General features: G+C 45.4%; 1 protein-coding gene across 3 annotated transcripts in view; it reads left to right on the forward strand.

The window, feature by feature from the left end:
• Window positions 1-15,349, forward strand: part of CNIH3 (cornichon family AMPA receptor auxiliary protein 3) — a gene marked incomplete at both ends in the record, with an annotated part of 119,406 nt that overhangs the window by 46,433 nt on the left and 57,624 nt on the right. For 2 of the 3 annotated variants that reach the window (XM_082653170.1, XM_082653172.1), the window contains 2 exons: window positions 2,078-2,146; window positions 7,635-7,682. In XM_082653170.1, coding sequence (XP_082509296.1) covers window positions 2,078-2,146; window positions 7,635-7,682 — 117 coding nt within the window. The remainder of the gene's footprint in view (window positions 1-2,077; window positions 2,147-7,634; window positions 7,683-15,349) is intronic. The other variant, XM_082653171.1, reaches the window with a different exon arrangement.

Raw genomic sequence — 15,349 nt, forward strand, 5'->3', positions numbered from 1 at the left:
TGTGCAGCTACTCAGCTCTGCCATCACAGTGTAAGAATATAGACCATATATAAAAGAATCATTGTGTCTACGTTCCAATGAAACTTTATTGATGGAAACAAATTTGAATATGATATAGTTTTTACATGCCACAAAATAGTATTCTTCTTTTGATTTTTTTCTACTATATTAGAGGTGTAAAAACCATTGTTAGCTCACAGGTTGTACAGAAATGGGTGGCAGGCTAGATTTGGCCTGCAGGCTGTAGTTTGCTGACCCTGGCTTAGTGTGTGGGTGGAAACCTTAGGGAGTTATATGTTAGTTCAGTAAAGGAAGATGATGATTAATTAGAGGTAGCCAGGGACGGAAGGAGCATCTTCAGTAAGTGGTGAGTTTCTTGTTACTACAGGGTTCAGGTATAGGCTAGATAATGAACTATCTGGCAAGGGATGATATAGAAATGTGTCTATTTAATACAACTTGTACTAGAATTTCCCCCTAATTCTGCAGGAGTATTGAAATCAGAATGACATGTGATTGCTCTAAAAGCATACTTGCTTTTTCGAGGGAAGCGTGTTGTTTTCCCTCACTTGGTACTTACTTTCACCTCCATGCTGCAGGAACAGGGACTGTTGAGGGTGGGATGGCAGCTTCATTGTTTCAGCAATTCTGCCAAGTGTTCAGGGACCCCTGGGATGTGCCTTCCTGGGGGAGTTGGTTTGTCCATTTGTATGCAGCCCAGGAGAGGACCTAAGACGTCCACACCCTAAGAGAGGACACTCTCCTGTCTGAATACCACCTTGTTCTGTCCCTGAGTCTCCCTGGGGACATCTGGGGGACAAGGTGGGCCGGGGTTAGGAAGCTTCACCTCTAGTTAGTTCTTTCTGTGCCTGGGTCACGCCTCGTTCTGTGACCAGAGAAGGTCACTTCCAACATTCTCCCCTCCAGACAAAGGGGGAAACCATTGCTCTCTGGGGACCTCTGAGTCTCTGTCCAGAATGACCTTGAGAACCCAAGTGCAATGGACCAAGGTGTGACGCCTTGACTGTCCAGGAGCTGATCGTCCAGGCTGTGGACGGCTAGAGATTGGGTTGTTTCTATTCCTGTCAACTCTGCTTTCTTGCTTTTTCTCTTCTCCCATTTGCCTGACTTCTATCCATTTAACTTCTAATCAGCATCTCTGCCAGAATAAACAAAAATAAAAAGTAAACAGCTTTTTCCTGAAGGAGAAAATGGAAAGTGCTGGTCTGAAGTTTTAAATTTTTGTATGCCTTTATCCAAACCCCAGACTACTCTCATCGAAACAGTGTTTTCTCTACATTTTTGTGAAGCACAGGAAACTTAAAAAACTTTATTTTGGGGATTTAAAAAATTGAGATATATTTGACATACAGCATTGAGTACATTTAAGGTGTACAGCATAGAGATTTGCTACACTGATGTTGCAATATGGTTGCCACTGTAGCGTTAGCTAACACCTCTATCCCATCACATAGTTATCATTTCTTCAAGTACTGGGAACAATTAAGATCTAGTCTCTTAGCAAGTTTAATGTTTATAATACGATTTTGTTGTCTGTAATCACTGTACTGTGTTAGGTCTCCAGGACTTATTTATCTGTTAGTTTTAAGTATCTACCCTTAAACAACATCCCTCCCGTTCCCTCTTTTGGGGATTTTTTTTTTTTTTTGGAGGATACATGGGCCTCTCACTGTTGTGGCCTCTCCCGTTGCGGAGCACAGGCTCCGGACGCGCAGGCTCTGAGGCCACGGCTCACGGGCCCAGCCGCTCTGCGGCATGTGGGATCTTCCTGAACCAGGGCACGAACCTGTGTCCCCTGCATCGGCAGGCGGACTCTCAACCATTGCGCCACCAGGGAAGCCCTCTTTTGGGGATTTTAAAGCATACACAGACATAGACAGGAGAGTACAATCAACCCCAGGTGCCCATTACCAGCTTTGACAGTGATTGACTCCTGGCCAGTCTTGTGTCATTGATAAACTTCGCCCGCCTCCTGAGTTATTTTGGACCAAATCAGAGGAAGCTTTTGATGTGGTGCATTGACGCTAACATCTTGATTCTGTGTTTTCTGTTTCAGATAATTGCCTTTGATGAGTTAAGGACGGATTTTAAGAACCCCATCGACCAGTGCAACCCTGTTCATGCGGTAGGTGGTGGGTGCTGGTGGCCGGAAGGGTGGTGTCACCCCAGGCCACCCAGGGCCTGTGAAGGAGGGCGAGGTCTCCATGAGTAGGATGAGTGAAGCGCAGGCTCGGCCCGGGCTGCACCTCCATGCCTGGCTCGGGGCAGCTGAGGTCTCCATTTATCATGCAAAGTCAAGTATAGCAGTCCCACCACCCGGGTGGGAGAGGTCTGTGTGCTGTGGCTGCGGAGTCCTCAAGGCCCCATGTTAGTGGGTTTTGGCTACGCCCCCTTGAACAAGGAGAGAGGCTCAGGCTGGCCACCATGTCGGCAGGTGTAGGAGCATCACCATGGCTGTCCCTGCTCTGCACTTGGCCAGGTTTCTCCGAGGGAGGCTTGCAGGGGGGTTGCTGTATGCAGCTACTCACCCCATATCCTTCACCCGGGAAGCATTTATCTCGGGAGGCTCTGCAGGCCTGAGGTCAGCTTGCCTCCCCCTGGGGAACCCGATGCGGTCTGGTTGTCCGGTCCGGGTTCAGCATGTGAGAGACCTCCTGCCCCAGCACCTGCCCTTCCCAGAGTTCTGCTGCGCCATCTGGCTTGTCGGGCCGTGCCTGCTGCCCTCCCACGTGCCCTGGAATGGATGCAGAAAGAGGCCTCGACGCGGGGAGAGGAGGGAGACCTCACGTCTGTTGAGTGGGGGTGGGTGTTGGCTGTCCGCCCCTCTGCTCAGTGCAGCCCGCATCCCAGAGCCAGGCACCAGCCCGCCTGTGGACAGAGCCTTTTCCAGACACTTTCCAGACCAGGACCACTGGGCCCAAAGGATGGAGCTCACGGTTCACGCGAGTCCGTCTCTCAGTCTAAGCTCGCTGGGCCTGCATTGAGTTGAACTTCCTTCCAGGCCCTGGTTTCCAGCGCCAAGGCATGCTTTTGTTTGAATAGTTCTGTTGATAGTTTGATAGTTTCAGTCAAAAGTTTTAGAGAGAACACCGGAATTTTCTAGTGTGAATATATATATATATATATATATATATATATAGAAAAATATATATTAGTATGAATATTAACCTGGAAGGCTTATGACATCATTCTTTAGTGACAGGGACGAGAGGTCTGTTCTCCTTAACTGCAGGCCCCCTGAAGAGGGCTGTGCTCTTAGGGAGGTACCAGAAGACCAGGGGAGCAGGCTTTGGTGTCACCCTCTCTAAAGTACAGGGTTATTATTGGAGTTGCTTTTTTGCGTTTTTACTACATGCTAGGACCTATATATATGTAACCTATAATCCTCACAGCTCTGCTAGACAGGCATTATTTACCCAGTTTATAGACTCTTATCCAAGGACTCAAAGCTCATGAGCAGTGAAGTCAGGATTGGAGCCCAAGTCTGCCTGGGTTCTTACCACCTACTCTACATTGTGCCTTTAAGAGCCTGATTTTATAATCCCTTTGGCATCAAATTCTTTGATTCTATGAAAGAGAGCCTAACCCTCTCCAAGTCAACTGTGTGAAGCGGAATTTTGTGACAAGTTGGAAGAATCCCTAAGATCCACCTGAACACTTACTATATCTTATGAAACTTGTCATTATTCAAATCCACTTTGTTTCCAACTGCCAGCCTCACCACCACCAGTGATAACTTGGCTCCTGTAGGCCTGAACGCGTTGCACCTTGGGTCTCCTTTCTTTCTGGATGCTTTTGTGTTTGGCCCCAGCGTCCCACACTTGGCTCGTCAACATCGACCGGGTGCACAGAGCTGCCCTAGTCCAAGAGGGTGCTTCTGTTTGGAATGCCAGGGAGTCAAGAGCCTGCTTCCCTTCCTCCTGGTAGCTTGGGCTCAAGTTAGAAAGCAGCCCACTTAGAACACCCAGAGTTTCTTGTGTGATCTCAGGGTAAATACTAGTGAAGAAATAGTGCCCTGCCCCTCGATTCCATCATGCGAATTCAACACTGGGGTGCAGGAGGTTGGCCAAACCATGAGACGGGTTTGTGGAGCCCGTTTCCGTCTCACCTTGGCAGGTTCCTTAGTTCGGACAGAACAAAGAAAATTAGGACCCATGTATGTCCCACTGGGAGCTTCTGTGCAAGGTCAGTGCAAGGACAGAAACTGCACACAGTAGGCGCTCAAATAACTATTTGTTGATGGAAGAATGAATGACTGAAGGGTGAGGTTGCATAGCAGAGAAGCTGGATCTCAACTCTTTATTCCTATTATTAAAAAGCCACACTTCTTCACAGATGTAGGAAACAAACTTATGGTTATCAGGGGAAGTGGGGGATGAATTGGGAGATTGGGATTGACATATACACACCACTATATATAAAATAGGTAACTAATAAGGACCTCCTGTATAGTATAGGGAACTCTACTCAGTACTCTGTAATGACCTATATGGGAAAAGAATCTTACAAAGAGTGTATATCTGTATATGTATAACTGATTCACTTTACTGTACACCCAAAACTAACACAACTTTGTAAATCAACTATACTCCAATAAAAATTAAAAAAAATAAAGCCACACTTTTAATTAGTTAATGAATTAATTAAGGAGTCTAGGTCCCAAAGGCCAGACATCTCATGGATAGACTCAAGCCCTTAAGTAAAGGACTCTTGTCTGAGATTTTTTAAAAAATCCATAGAAACCCTAAATGGAAGTGTATTAGACACATTTCCCCCAGTTTTTATGATGTTACTCCCTGGCAGGAACTTAAACGCTTTGGAAGCCCCATTTAACTCATCTTTAAGCTCTTTGGGCCCCTGTAGATCCTCTGAAGCAGCATCTCAGGCTCAGGTGGCTTGACAAAGCTGCTTCAGTGCTCGGTAACTCCAGCCCTGGATGGACTTGTGTTATAAACAATTGCTGATTGGTGTGATGCTTTTTTTTTTTAAAGAAGATGTTGGGGGTAGGAGTTTATTAATTAATTTATTTATTTTTGCTGTGTTGGGTCTTCATTTCTGTGCGAGGGCTTTCTCTAGTTGTGGCAAGCAGGGGCCGCTCTTCATCGCGGTGCACGGGCCTCTCACTATCGCGGCCTCTCTTGTTGCGGAGCACAGGCTCCAGACGCGCACAGGCTCAGTAGTTGTGGCTCATGGGCCCAGTCGCTCCGCGGCATGTGGGATCCTCCCAGACCGGGGCTCGAACCCGTGTCCCCTGCATTAGCAGGCAGATTCTCAACCACTGCACCACCGGGGAAGCCCGGTGTGATGCATTCCTAAATCAACGTGCATGAGGCCCACTGGTTCTTTGGATTTAAGCTCCAAATATTGTCAGACCCTCTGGGTGGACCCCTCTTCCATGTGATAGGAAGAGGAGGAATGTTTGTTTTAACTCCTAGTTTCTCATGTTAACCCTTTCCCCTTCCTTTTGCCAGCTGGGCATTTAATATCATTGTAAAGTAATGAGAAATGTCCTTTAGAGGATCTGACTTGCTGGGGAAGGAGCTAGCGTGTGTCCTGAACCTCCGTCTTACATGCCTGTTATCTCACACCTTTTCCCACTATTCTCCATTTAGGCAGCCTCAGTGCCCAGCTCTGTTTGTGCTTGTGTGTGCACGCATGCACACACACGTGTGTTGAGGAGGATGTGGTCTGTCTTCCTAGCCATGTGGATGCTAATTTGTCCTGATGTGGGCTCTTTCCTCTGGGCTTAAAGGGTGCACAGGAATCACTATATTTATGATTTAATTAGGGAAATTGAAGTATCCCAGCCACCTGTCTTCTCCTGATCCACGAGGAATCTCATGATCACATCGACCGCAACCAAAATTGCCTCAGTAATGACGCACTGGGAGATGCCACAGCTGTGTTCAGAGTGGCTTCAGAAATCGCAGAAGTCTCTGCGGGAAAGGGGAGGCGGCACTTCGTGTGTCAGGCGAGCATCATCACCTGTGCAGCCCTGGAGCATCTTCCTTTGGCAGCGAGCCAGACTCTGGAGCTAGACTTGGGCATCTTGAAAAGTCTTAGCCCGGGGGCACTGCTGGTGTCTAATTGAGTGGGAAGATTGCTTCCTCTAAATACAGCCACTTTAGAAAAATAAAACCAATGGGCAGAGAACTTCCCCACCTCACACACTAATCAGGCACACATGCTCTTCGCGGCTTGAATGGGAAGCCCTCCCCGGGGACCCGACCGCAGCCTTTGGATTCACGAGCATGTGGTGCCCGTTCTGCGGTTTGACTGTCTTATAGGGACACAGAGGCTGCAGGAAAAAGTACAGAAACCTGTGCTGGGCTGAGAGGGAAGCTGAGCCCATGCTGTGTGCTGGGAAAGTTCAGTTAAGAGCAAATAACTATGACAAGGTAGATGGAGAAAAGCTCAAAGCTCTTTTTTTCCTTTCCATTTTATTGAAATATAACTGACATATAGCAGTGTATTTAGTTTAAGCTGTATAGCATAATGACTTGACTTACATATATTGCTTAATTGCTTAATTGGTTAACATCCATCATTTCATACAGATACAAAAGAAAAAAGAAAAAAAGTGATGAAAATTTTGGGCTTTATTCACTTAGCAGCCTTCAAATATGCCACACAGCAGTGTTAGCTATAGTCATCACGTTGTACATTACATCCCCAGGAATTACATCTTATGACTGGAAGATTGTACCTTTTGATCACCTTTATCCAGTTCCCTCTCCAGCTCTGATTACCACAGATATGAGTTGGTTTTGTTGTTCTTGTTTTGTTTTGTTTTTAGATTCCACATGTAAGTGAGATCATACAGTATTTGTCTTTCTCTGACTTATTTCACTTAACACAGTGCCCTTGAGGTCCATCCATGTTGTTGCAAAAGGCAAGATTTACTTCTTTCTTATGGCTGAATAATATTCCATTATATATGTGTATACCACAACTGCTTTATCCATTCATTTGTCAATGGACACTCAGGTTGTTTCCATGCCTCGGCTATTGTAAAAACTGCTGTTATGAACATGGGGGTGTAGATATCTCTTCAACATAGTGATTTTGTTTCCTTTGGCTATATCCGGAAGTGGAATGATGGATCATGTGGTACTTCTATTTTTAACTTTTTGAGGAACCTCCATACTGTTTTCCACAGTGGCTGTGTCAATTCACATCCCCACCAACAGTGCACCAGGGTTCCCTTTTTTCCCACAGCCTCATCAGCACTTGTTACCTCTTTTCTTTTTGAGGCTAGTCATTCTAACAGGTGTGAGGTGATATCTCATTGTGGGTTTAATTTGCATTTCCCTGGGGATTAGTGATATCGAGCACCTTTTCAGGTACCTGGGGGCCATCTGTATGTCTTCTTTGGAAGAATGTCTATTTTCCTCTGCCCATTTTTAATTGGATCATTTGGTGTTTTGCTGTTGAGTTGTATGAGCAGAAACTTGTTAGGGAAAGCCACTTGAGTGAGAACATGGAGGTCATGACTGGGAGGGATCTGTGGTGGGTTCTGCCTCCTCTACTAGGGGCTGAATGTGGGGCTTCTCATGTTCTTTCAGCAGAAAATCTAACCTCCCCTCTCTTTTCTTTCCCATGCATCCTGATAGAGGGAACGGCTGAGGAACATCGAGCGCATCTGCTTCCTTCTACGAAAGGTCAGTGCAAGCACCCGGTGACGGAATTTGGATGGTCACGTGGTCACGGTGGTCACACAGTGGGAGGGGCTGGTGAGGCTCAGTGCCTGCTTTGGTCCTGTCTCCCCACAGAGGCGAATGGTGGCGGGGAAGGAGGAGGTGGGAGCACGTGATCACTTCTTTGGAAACCTCCAGAGACAGGAGAAGCTAATTAAAAGGGATGGCCATCAGTCAGTGTCAGGACAGCACTGGATATTTGCAAGTGCCCTCTGGTTGGATTTAGAGGTTCTTTATCTTTGCATGATGATGGATGGCATTTACAGCTGATGTTGCCTCACAGCCTTTGTTCCTGTCTGATGCGGGGCTCAGAAACGCTCCCACCTTGGCTCAGCCAAGTTTTTACCTGGTTGTTGGGTTTCCTTTGAGGTTTCAACCTGCCACTCAGCTTTGCGGTTTGATTGACAGCATCATCAGGAGTGTCGGAGGGGTGGGAAGGGAGATGTTATTAAAGCGGGAACCAAGCATTTAGAGTTGCTCTGAATGGCTGGGCAGTAGGTCACAGCTGCCCTCAATGCATTCAGGAAGCACACGTGTGCATGCATATTCACGTGTGCATGTGCAGCTCAAGTTTAGTATTTAGCAGGACTCTGTGGCGTAGCTGGGGTACCTCTGTGGCAGAGAGACCAGTCTGCCATGCTCCGGTAAGGAAAACGAGTACTTTTTTGCAGCAAAGTGTGGAGAACGGCAACTTGCATGTAAAACTAACAGTATCCATTGCCTTGAGCCAAAGGACATCCCCGATCTCTGTTCAGAGCAGATGCGCTACAGGTCATAGGAAAGCCACCTGTCAACCCAAAAGAAGTTTTTGAGCCTTATGTGAATAGGAGAGAAACCAAATGCCATGCCAAAAATTGATGGAAGGGAAACAATTTTGCAAGCATTTGAAATCTTTTCTATATTTCAATTAATGATACCTTTCCTTGGGAGAGAGAGCTTGATCAAGAAGTCAATGATTTTTCTAGCTAATTACTTGTCCTTTAATGTTTTCCAAGAGACTCAGTATGTCATAGTTCCACATTTTTGTCACAGTGGGGAAGTAAGCTCAGATAATGAAAGTACTAGTGATCCGAGGAATAAAAAATGATTAAGAAAATAGCACATGACATTTGGTATTAAGGGAACTTCATGAATTTGTAAATTATTTTCCCAGATAATGTCTCGGACACCAATAACCTGCTCCAGCTGTCACTTCCCTAGACTCTGGTTTGTTCTTTAAGACTGACACCCAAGTGTCTTTCACACTGCAGATTGCCCTTTTTTCCCCATTTTGAATGTACCATCCTGAATTCTCTGGCAGAGCAGTAACCTGCGTCCATCACATTTGAGCTTTGCTCGTTTTTCTGTGTTGCTTGACCACTGACTCTAGCCAGACAGCAGGCAATGGCCTGTGGCTGCCTCTGCCGAGGTCCTACTTTACTGTCCTGTGCTACACGGTAAATCCTGTTACTTAACCTATTTTGTGTAAAGGAGTTTGTATCTGCTAATCCCATGGTCCTCATTTGTCCTTCCCCTCCTCCCTCTCCCCTTTGGAAACCAGGCATCTATTTTCTATGTCTGTGAGTCTGTTTCTTCTGTTTTGTATATAGATTCATTTGTCTTATTTTTTAGATTCCACATAGAAGTGATTTCATTTAGTATTTCTCTGTCCGACTTACTCAACTAAGCATAATATTCTCCAGGTCCATCCATGTTGCTGCAAATGGCAGTATTTCATTCCTGTTTCATGGCTGAGTCATATTCCATTGTATATATACATGTACCACATCTTCTTTATCCGTTCATCTGTTGATGGATATTTGGGTTGCTTTCGTGTCTTGGCTACCGTAAATAGTGCTGCAACTAACATTGGGGTGCATGTATCTTGTGGAATTATAGTTTTGTCCGGGTATATGCCCAGGACTGGGATTGCTGGATCATATGGTAGCTCTATTTTTAGTGTTTTAAGGAACCTCCATACTGTTCTCCATAGTGGCTGCACCAGTTTGCATTCCCACCAATAGTGCAGGAGGGTTCCCTTTTCTCCACACCCTCTCCAGCATTTATTTTTTGTAGACTTTTTGATGATGGCCATTCTGACAGGTGTGAGGTAATAATACCTCGTTGTAGTTTTGATTTGCGTTTCTCCAGTGACATTGAGCATCTTTTCATGTGCCTATTGGCCATTTGTATGTCTTCTTTGGAGAAATGTCTATTTAGGTCTTCTGCCCATTTTTTGATTGTTTTTTTGTTGTTGTTGTAGTTATTGAGTTGTATGAGCTGTTTGTATATTTTGGAGATTAACTCCCTGTTAGTTGCATCGTTTGCACATATTTCCTCGCATTCCATAGGTTGTCTTTTTGTTTTGTTGATGGTTTCCTTTGCTGTGCAAAAGCTTTTAAGTTTGATTAGGTCCCATAATAGTCTTTTCATTTCTTCATTTCAACAGTGTCCATGACATGGCACAAAACTTATATTTACCACATGTAGTCCTTACATCATATTTGTATTTTTAAATCAAATTTAACTCTTTATTGTACTCCTTACGACACAGAAGGTCTCTAGCCTACAGTTTCCATCCCATTCCTTTCCTCTGTGTTTATGCCCTCTCCCCTCTTTGTAGTCTGTATTTTAACCTTACAAATAAGTTCTCAAGCCAGTTCTGGTTCCTTGCACTGGAAGAGTGGTGGAGAGTGGTGGTGATGTATACAGGCTTCTGCTGCTTCCTGCCTGTGCCCTGATTATCTGTGTAACCCTCAGTGTGACTCTGAAGTGGGGGTGATAAGTACAGCACCCTCCTCGTGGAGTTGTGAGAATTAAATGAGATAATACATGTGCGTCTAGCTCATCAATGCTCGGCACGTACTAAATGTTATTGTTATTATTATATGACACTTAGCTGATACCTAAAACTTCCTGTAACATCCCCGAGCACACCCGTGGTGCTGAAGGAAGCTGAGGTAATCCTCCGCTGGCGGCAGCCCCCTTAGCACCTCCTCCCATTTTCTTGGGGAACTGTCATTTGACGTTTGAGCAGAGTCACGGGGCAGGAAGGCCTGGGCCTCCTCTCTCCTGGCTCATTTTGAATGGGCTTCTGAGTTCAGATTCCCAAGCTGTGAGCACATACTGGGGGCGGTGGAGAGGGCTGATGGACTTCGTTAGCATCACCACCTTCTGGGAACTGTACCTTCCAAGAAATTTCTTGGAGCTCATCTCCTAAACACCCCAGAATGCGATGCATCTCAGCAGCTGATTGTTGTTAAACCACCTCCTCAGCTTTCTCGGGAGAAAGGAAGGGATTTTCAAAGTGGATCCATTTTTAGCTCTGTAATTATCAGAAAATGTGTTCTCTGGGTGATTGTCTGAACTGCAGGATTCTTGTGTCGATTTGTGCTCATGATTCATTCCTTCATGGCGAGAGCCACTTGCCCCTTGTGCTGTGCTCCCCACTGGGCATGCTGTCACTCTGAGGGTCGCTGTCAAGTGCGGGTTTGGGAGCGTGGAGAGCATGGAGAGCAGACGTTGGTTAGATGGCTGCTCTCGGGCACGCGAAAGGTCCTTGTCCGGAGGACACTGTCTAGGGGCCTCCTGTTGCGTCTCCAAGTTCAGGCAATGGTTAGAGGAAGTGAACTTAAGTGAGAGCCGCAGATTGGCATGAGAATAAAGAGAAACTTTCTTCATAAGCAGCTGTCCTCTAACCTTGAGGTTGGTCGTCCTGGGGGCTAAGAAATGTTCCCCTCCCTTAGGCGGAGTTAGACAGCCTGATGTCTGCGATGGTTTTGAGTTAGACGGAGCCCGCCTGAGAGGGGCGACTTAGTTGCATAGTTTGGGATGTCCCTTTGGTTTGACAAATCTGTGATTCTCCATTTCGCCCCCTGATTTCCCCAAGAGTGTGTCCAGTCTCACTGCAGGTTTTCTGACAGTGGTGGATATAAAAAGCTCTAGTGTGTGGATAATTTTCGCTCTCTTCATTGAGCAGTTGCAGTGGGACAAGAAAGAGGACAATGAGTGGGTTGGGGGTGAGGGTGAGGGTGATGGTGTTGAGTCCCTTGGGGAGGTATAACCAGTCTGGGGGCGGGGGGGCCAGGTGCTCCAAGTTTAATTCTGGAGAGAACAAGGCAGTGGTAAGGCCACGAGTGTAATCACTGATGGCCACCAATGCCCCTCCCCATTTCACGCTTCTCAGAACCACACATCTGTCTTAGGGGTGGCATCACGCTGTGAAGTGAAGCTGAATGGTGTGAACCTGGTTGCACTGCAGAAATTCCGCGATGTGCTTCTGAAAGCAGGGGCTGGGGCATCTAGGGAATGGATATGACACTTCTATAGTGTAAAGTCAGTTTGCTAAGTAGGAAGATTGCATTATTGTTCCCAATTCTTCACCCTCCCCCGTATCCAGGACTGGCTATGTAATTTGCAGGGCCCAGTTAAAAATGAAAATGTGGGGCTCCATGATGAAAGGTTATTAGGAATTTTACGAAGCTGACAGCAGAGGATTCAGCCAAAGGTGGGACCCTTCTGAGCGTGGGACCCAGGTGCATCTGCACAGGTGACATGTCCCTGAAGCCGGCCCTGCCTGTATCCATGACCTTTGCATATGATTTTGCAGTTCCTCCTGAGAGAAGCAGAGTACATTTCCCCTCCCTGCTGATGGAGGGCTCTGCCATGTGACGGGATGTGTCCACCGGAATGTGGCTGGGCTTGTGTGTACTGAGGCCTTAAGAGTTACTGGGTGTTTCTGCTCCTTTTCTTGCACTTCTGACATCATCAAGGCCAGCCCTCTGGTGCAAGGAGCATGAGAGGCAGGGGATACAGACCTGAGCCCACCTGTAGCTCAGAGCCAAGCACACTAGATCAGGTGACCCCCAGTCAACCTCTAGATGCATGAGCAAGTATAAATGATTATTGTTTTAGGGCACCGAATTTTGGAGTGATTTGTTATGCAGCATTATTATGGCAATAGCTAACTGATACTATAAGCATCTGCCACTTTTACAAGGGGGAAAATCTTTTTTTTTTTTTAAAGAGATTTTATTCTGTGCCAGAGATCAGCCATTTGCTGACTCTACAAATTTATAAATAGACAGTTTCAAAGTCTGTTCCAATTTCTTTGACCTAGGAGGAAGCTACTAAATACATTTATGTACCAGAACCTAGAGAAAGACTCATGTCACTTTGGAGCACACAGTTTGTTGTGCATTAACTGCTGGGAGAATGGTGACGACGGTGCCTTTTCTCTAATTATTGGCACTCCCTGCCACAAGGGATTGGCTTGACTTCTGGTCTTTTTAACCGTTAACGCAGTTCTTCCTGCAGGGCTCTGGAGGGAATGGTCTATTTTCATGGAGAGACATAATAGAGGGAAAAGGGACACAAAAAGTCAGAGGCAGTTGTATGGAATGCCTTTGAGAGGCCATCCTTGACTCAGAAGTTTTCCAGATCAGAATTCTCTGTGGCTTGGGGAATTGCTAAGGCGTGACAATGCTGCTTACTTTTCCTGAGTGACTACTGTATGCCTTTGAAAGGATTAACTCTTTTAATCCTCACAACATTTCTATGAAGTAGTCATGATTAATAGCCCCACTTAAAAGATGTGTCATATTTCATAAGCTGGTAGAGCTGGGATTTGAAGGCAAGTCTGTTTGAACAGAGTCCACATTTTCAATCACCACATGAAAGGGGAAATTGTTGGTTCGCTTTGAAACATGCTCCTTAAGGACCACTACTACAGCAATATTGCTCAGCTATTTTAGAGGGAAGATACAAATACCAAAGCTACAGAGGGCTTCCGGGACCCTATAATATGCTTGGCTCACCGTCATGGGGCCAAGTGGATTCCTTTAAGGCTCTTTTCTAATTCTATTTAATTTCTTGGTGGGATGGTTCACCCCTAGAGGGAATGTTTGAAGAAAAGTAAAAATCTCCTGGAATAAAACTTGCATAGTTCAGAAACCATGTCTCACGTATAATTTATCTACAGATGCTTTCTGTGGCAAACTCCTTGTTAGTCACAGGGAAAGATGGGACATTTTACTCGCTGTGTAAATAGTGATGCTGTCACGGGGTTGCTGAACCAGAAGCCAGAGGAGGAGCCCTGTCCTCGCTTCACTCCACTCCCGAGGCTGCAGCAGGAGAAGCCGAGGACTTCACAACAGCTGCCTTACGTATAGGCTCTGGCCTCTCACTCGAATCTGGGGAGCTGGTTGGCCCTATCCTCATTAGTTCTCCATTGCCATGATATTAGCGACTCAGGACAACTACGATTTATCTTTCTCATGAGTCCATGGGTCATCTGGTGGTTCCACTGATCTTGCCTGGACTTATAGGGAGAAGGGGGTGTTCTTCTGGTCTTAGCTGGGGCTCATTCAGGTGTCTGGCAGGCAGCAGACCGTAAGTTAATCTAGGATGGCCTCAGCTGGGATGGGCCATCTCATTCTCCAAAGACTAATCTAGACTTGTTCTCATGGTGTCATAGAGAAGCAAGAGAAGAAGTGGAAATACACAAGCACTTTTTCAAGCTTTGGTTTGCATCAGATCTATTAGTGTCCTATTATTGGCCGAAGTGAGTCGCATGGCCAAGCCCAGGGTCACGGTGGGAGGGACTACAGAGTTACAGGGCAAAGGGTGTGGATACAGGGAGACCATTAATGGGTACCATGAATGCCATCAATCTACCATATATTTGTAGGAGAGGGATGAGTTATCACCTTACTCCTGTTAGAATGGGGATGAGATAGCAGATGCTAGTGAGGATGTGGAGAAAAGGGATTCCTTGTGAACTGTTGGTGGGATTGTAAATTGGTACAGCCCCCTGTGAAAAACAGTATGGAGGTTCTTCAAAAAGTTAAAAATAGAACTTCCATGTGATTCAGAAATTCCACTTCTGGGTATATATCCAAAGGAAATAAAAACACTATGTTAAAAAAAAAAACAAAAAAAAACACTATGTTGAAGTGATGACCTGCACCCCCATGTTCATAGCAGCTTGTTTTTTTACAATAGCAAAGACATGGAAACAACCTAAGTGTCCACTGACAGATGAATGGCTAAAGCACTTGTGATATATATATTTCAGACACAAAAAAGAAGGAAATCCTGCCATTTGTGACAACATGGCATTGTGCTAAGTGAAATAAGTCAGACAAAGACAAATGCTGTATGATCTCACTTATGTGTGGAATCTAAAAATAAAATAATAAGAATAACAAAACAAACTCATAAAAAAGAGATCAGATTTTTGGTTATCAGAGGGGGAGAGGGAATTTGAAGAAGGTGATCAGAAGGTACACACTTCCGGTTTATAAGATGATTAAGCACTAGGGATGTAAGGTATAGCATGATGACTGCAGTTAACTGGTATATGCTATATTTGAAAGTTAGGAAAGTAAATCCTAAGAGTTCTCATCGCAAGGAAAAAAACATTTTTCTTCTTCTTTTGTATCTATATGAAATGATGGATGTTAACTAAACTTATTGTGGTAGTCATTTCACAGTATATGTAAGTCAAATCATTATGCTATCTGCCTTACATTTACACAGTGCTGTATGTCAATTATATCTCAATGAAACTGGGGGAAAAAGGCTCAGAGGTTGGAAATTTTGCAGATTTTCTCTAGGATGGTGACATAGACTCTTAGATGTGTGGGTCTGCA

Source organism: Grampus griseus (genome assembly GCF_964374135.1).
Source record: "Grampus griseus genome assembly, chromosome: 1".
Lineage (NCBI taxonomy): Eukaryota > Metazoa > Chordata > Mammalia > Artiodactyla > Delphinidae > Grampus > Grampus griseus.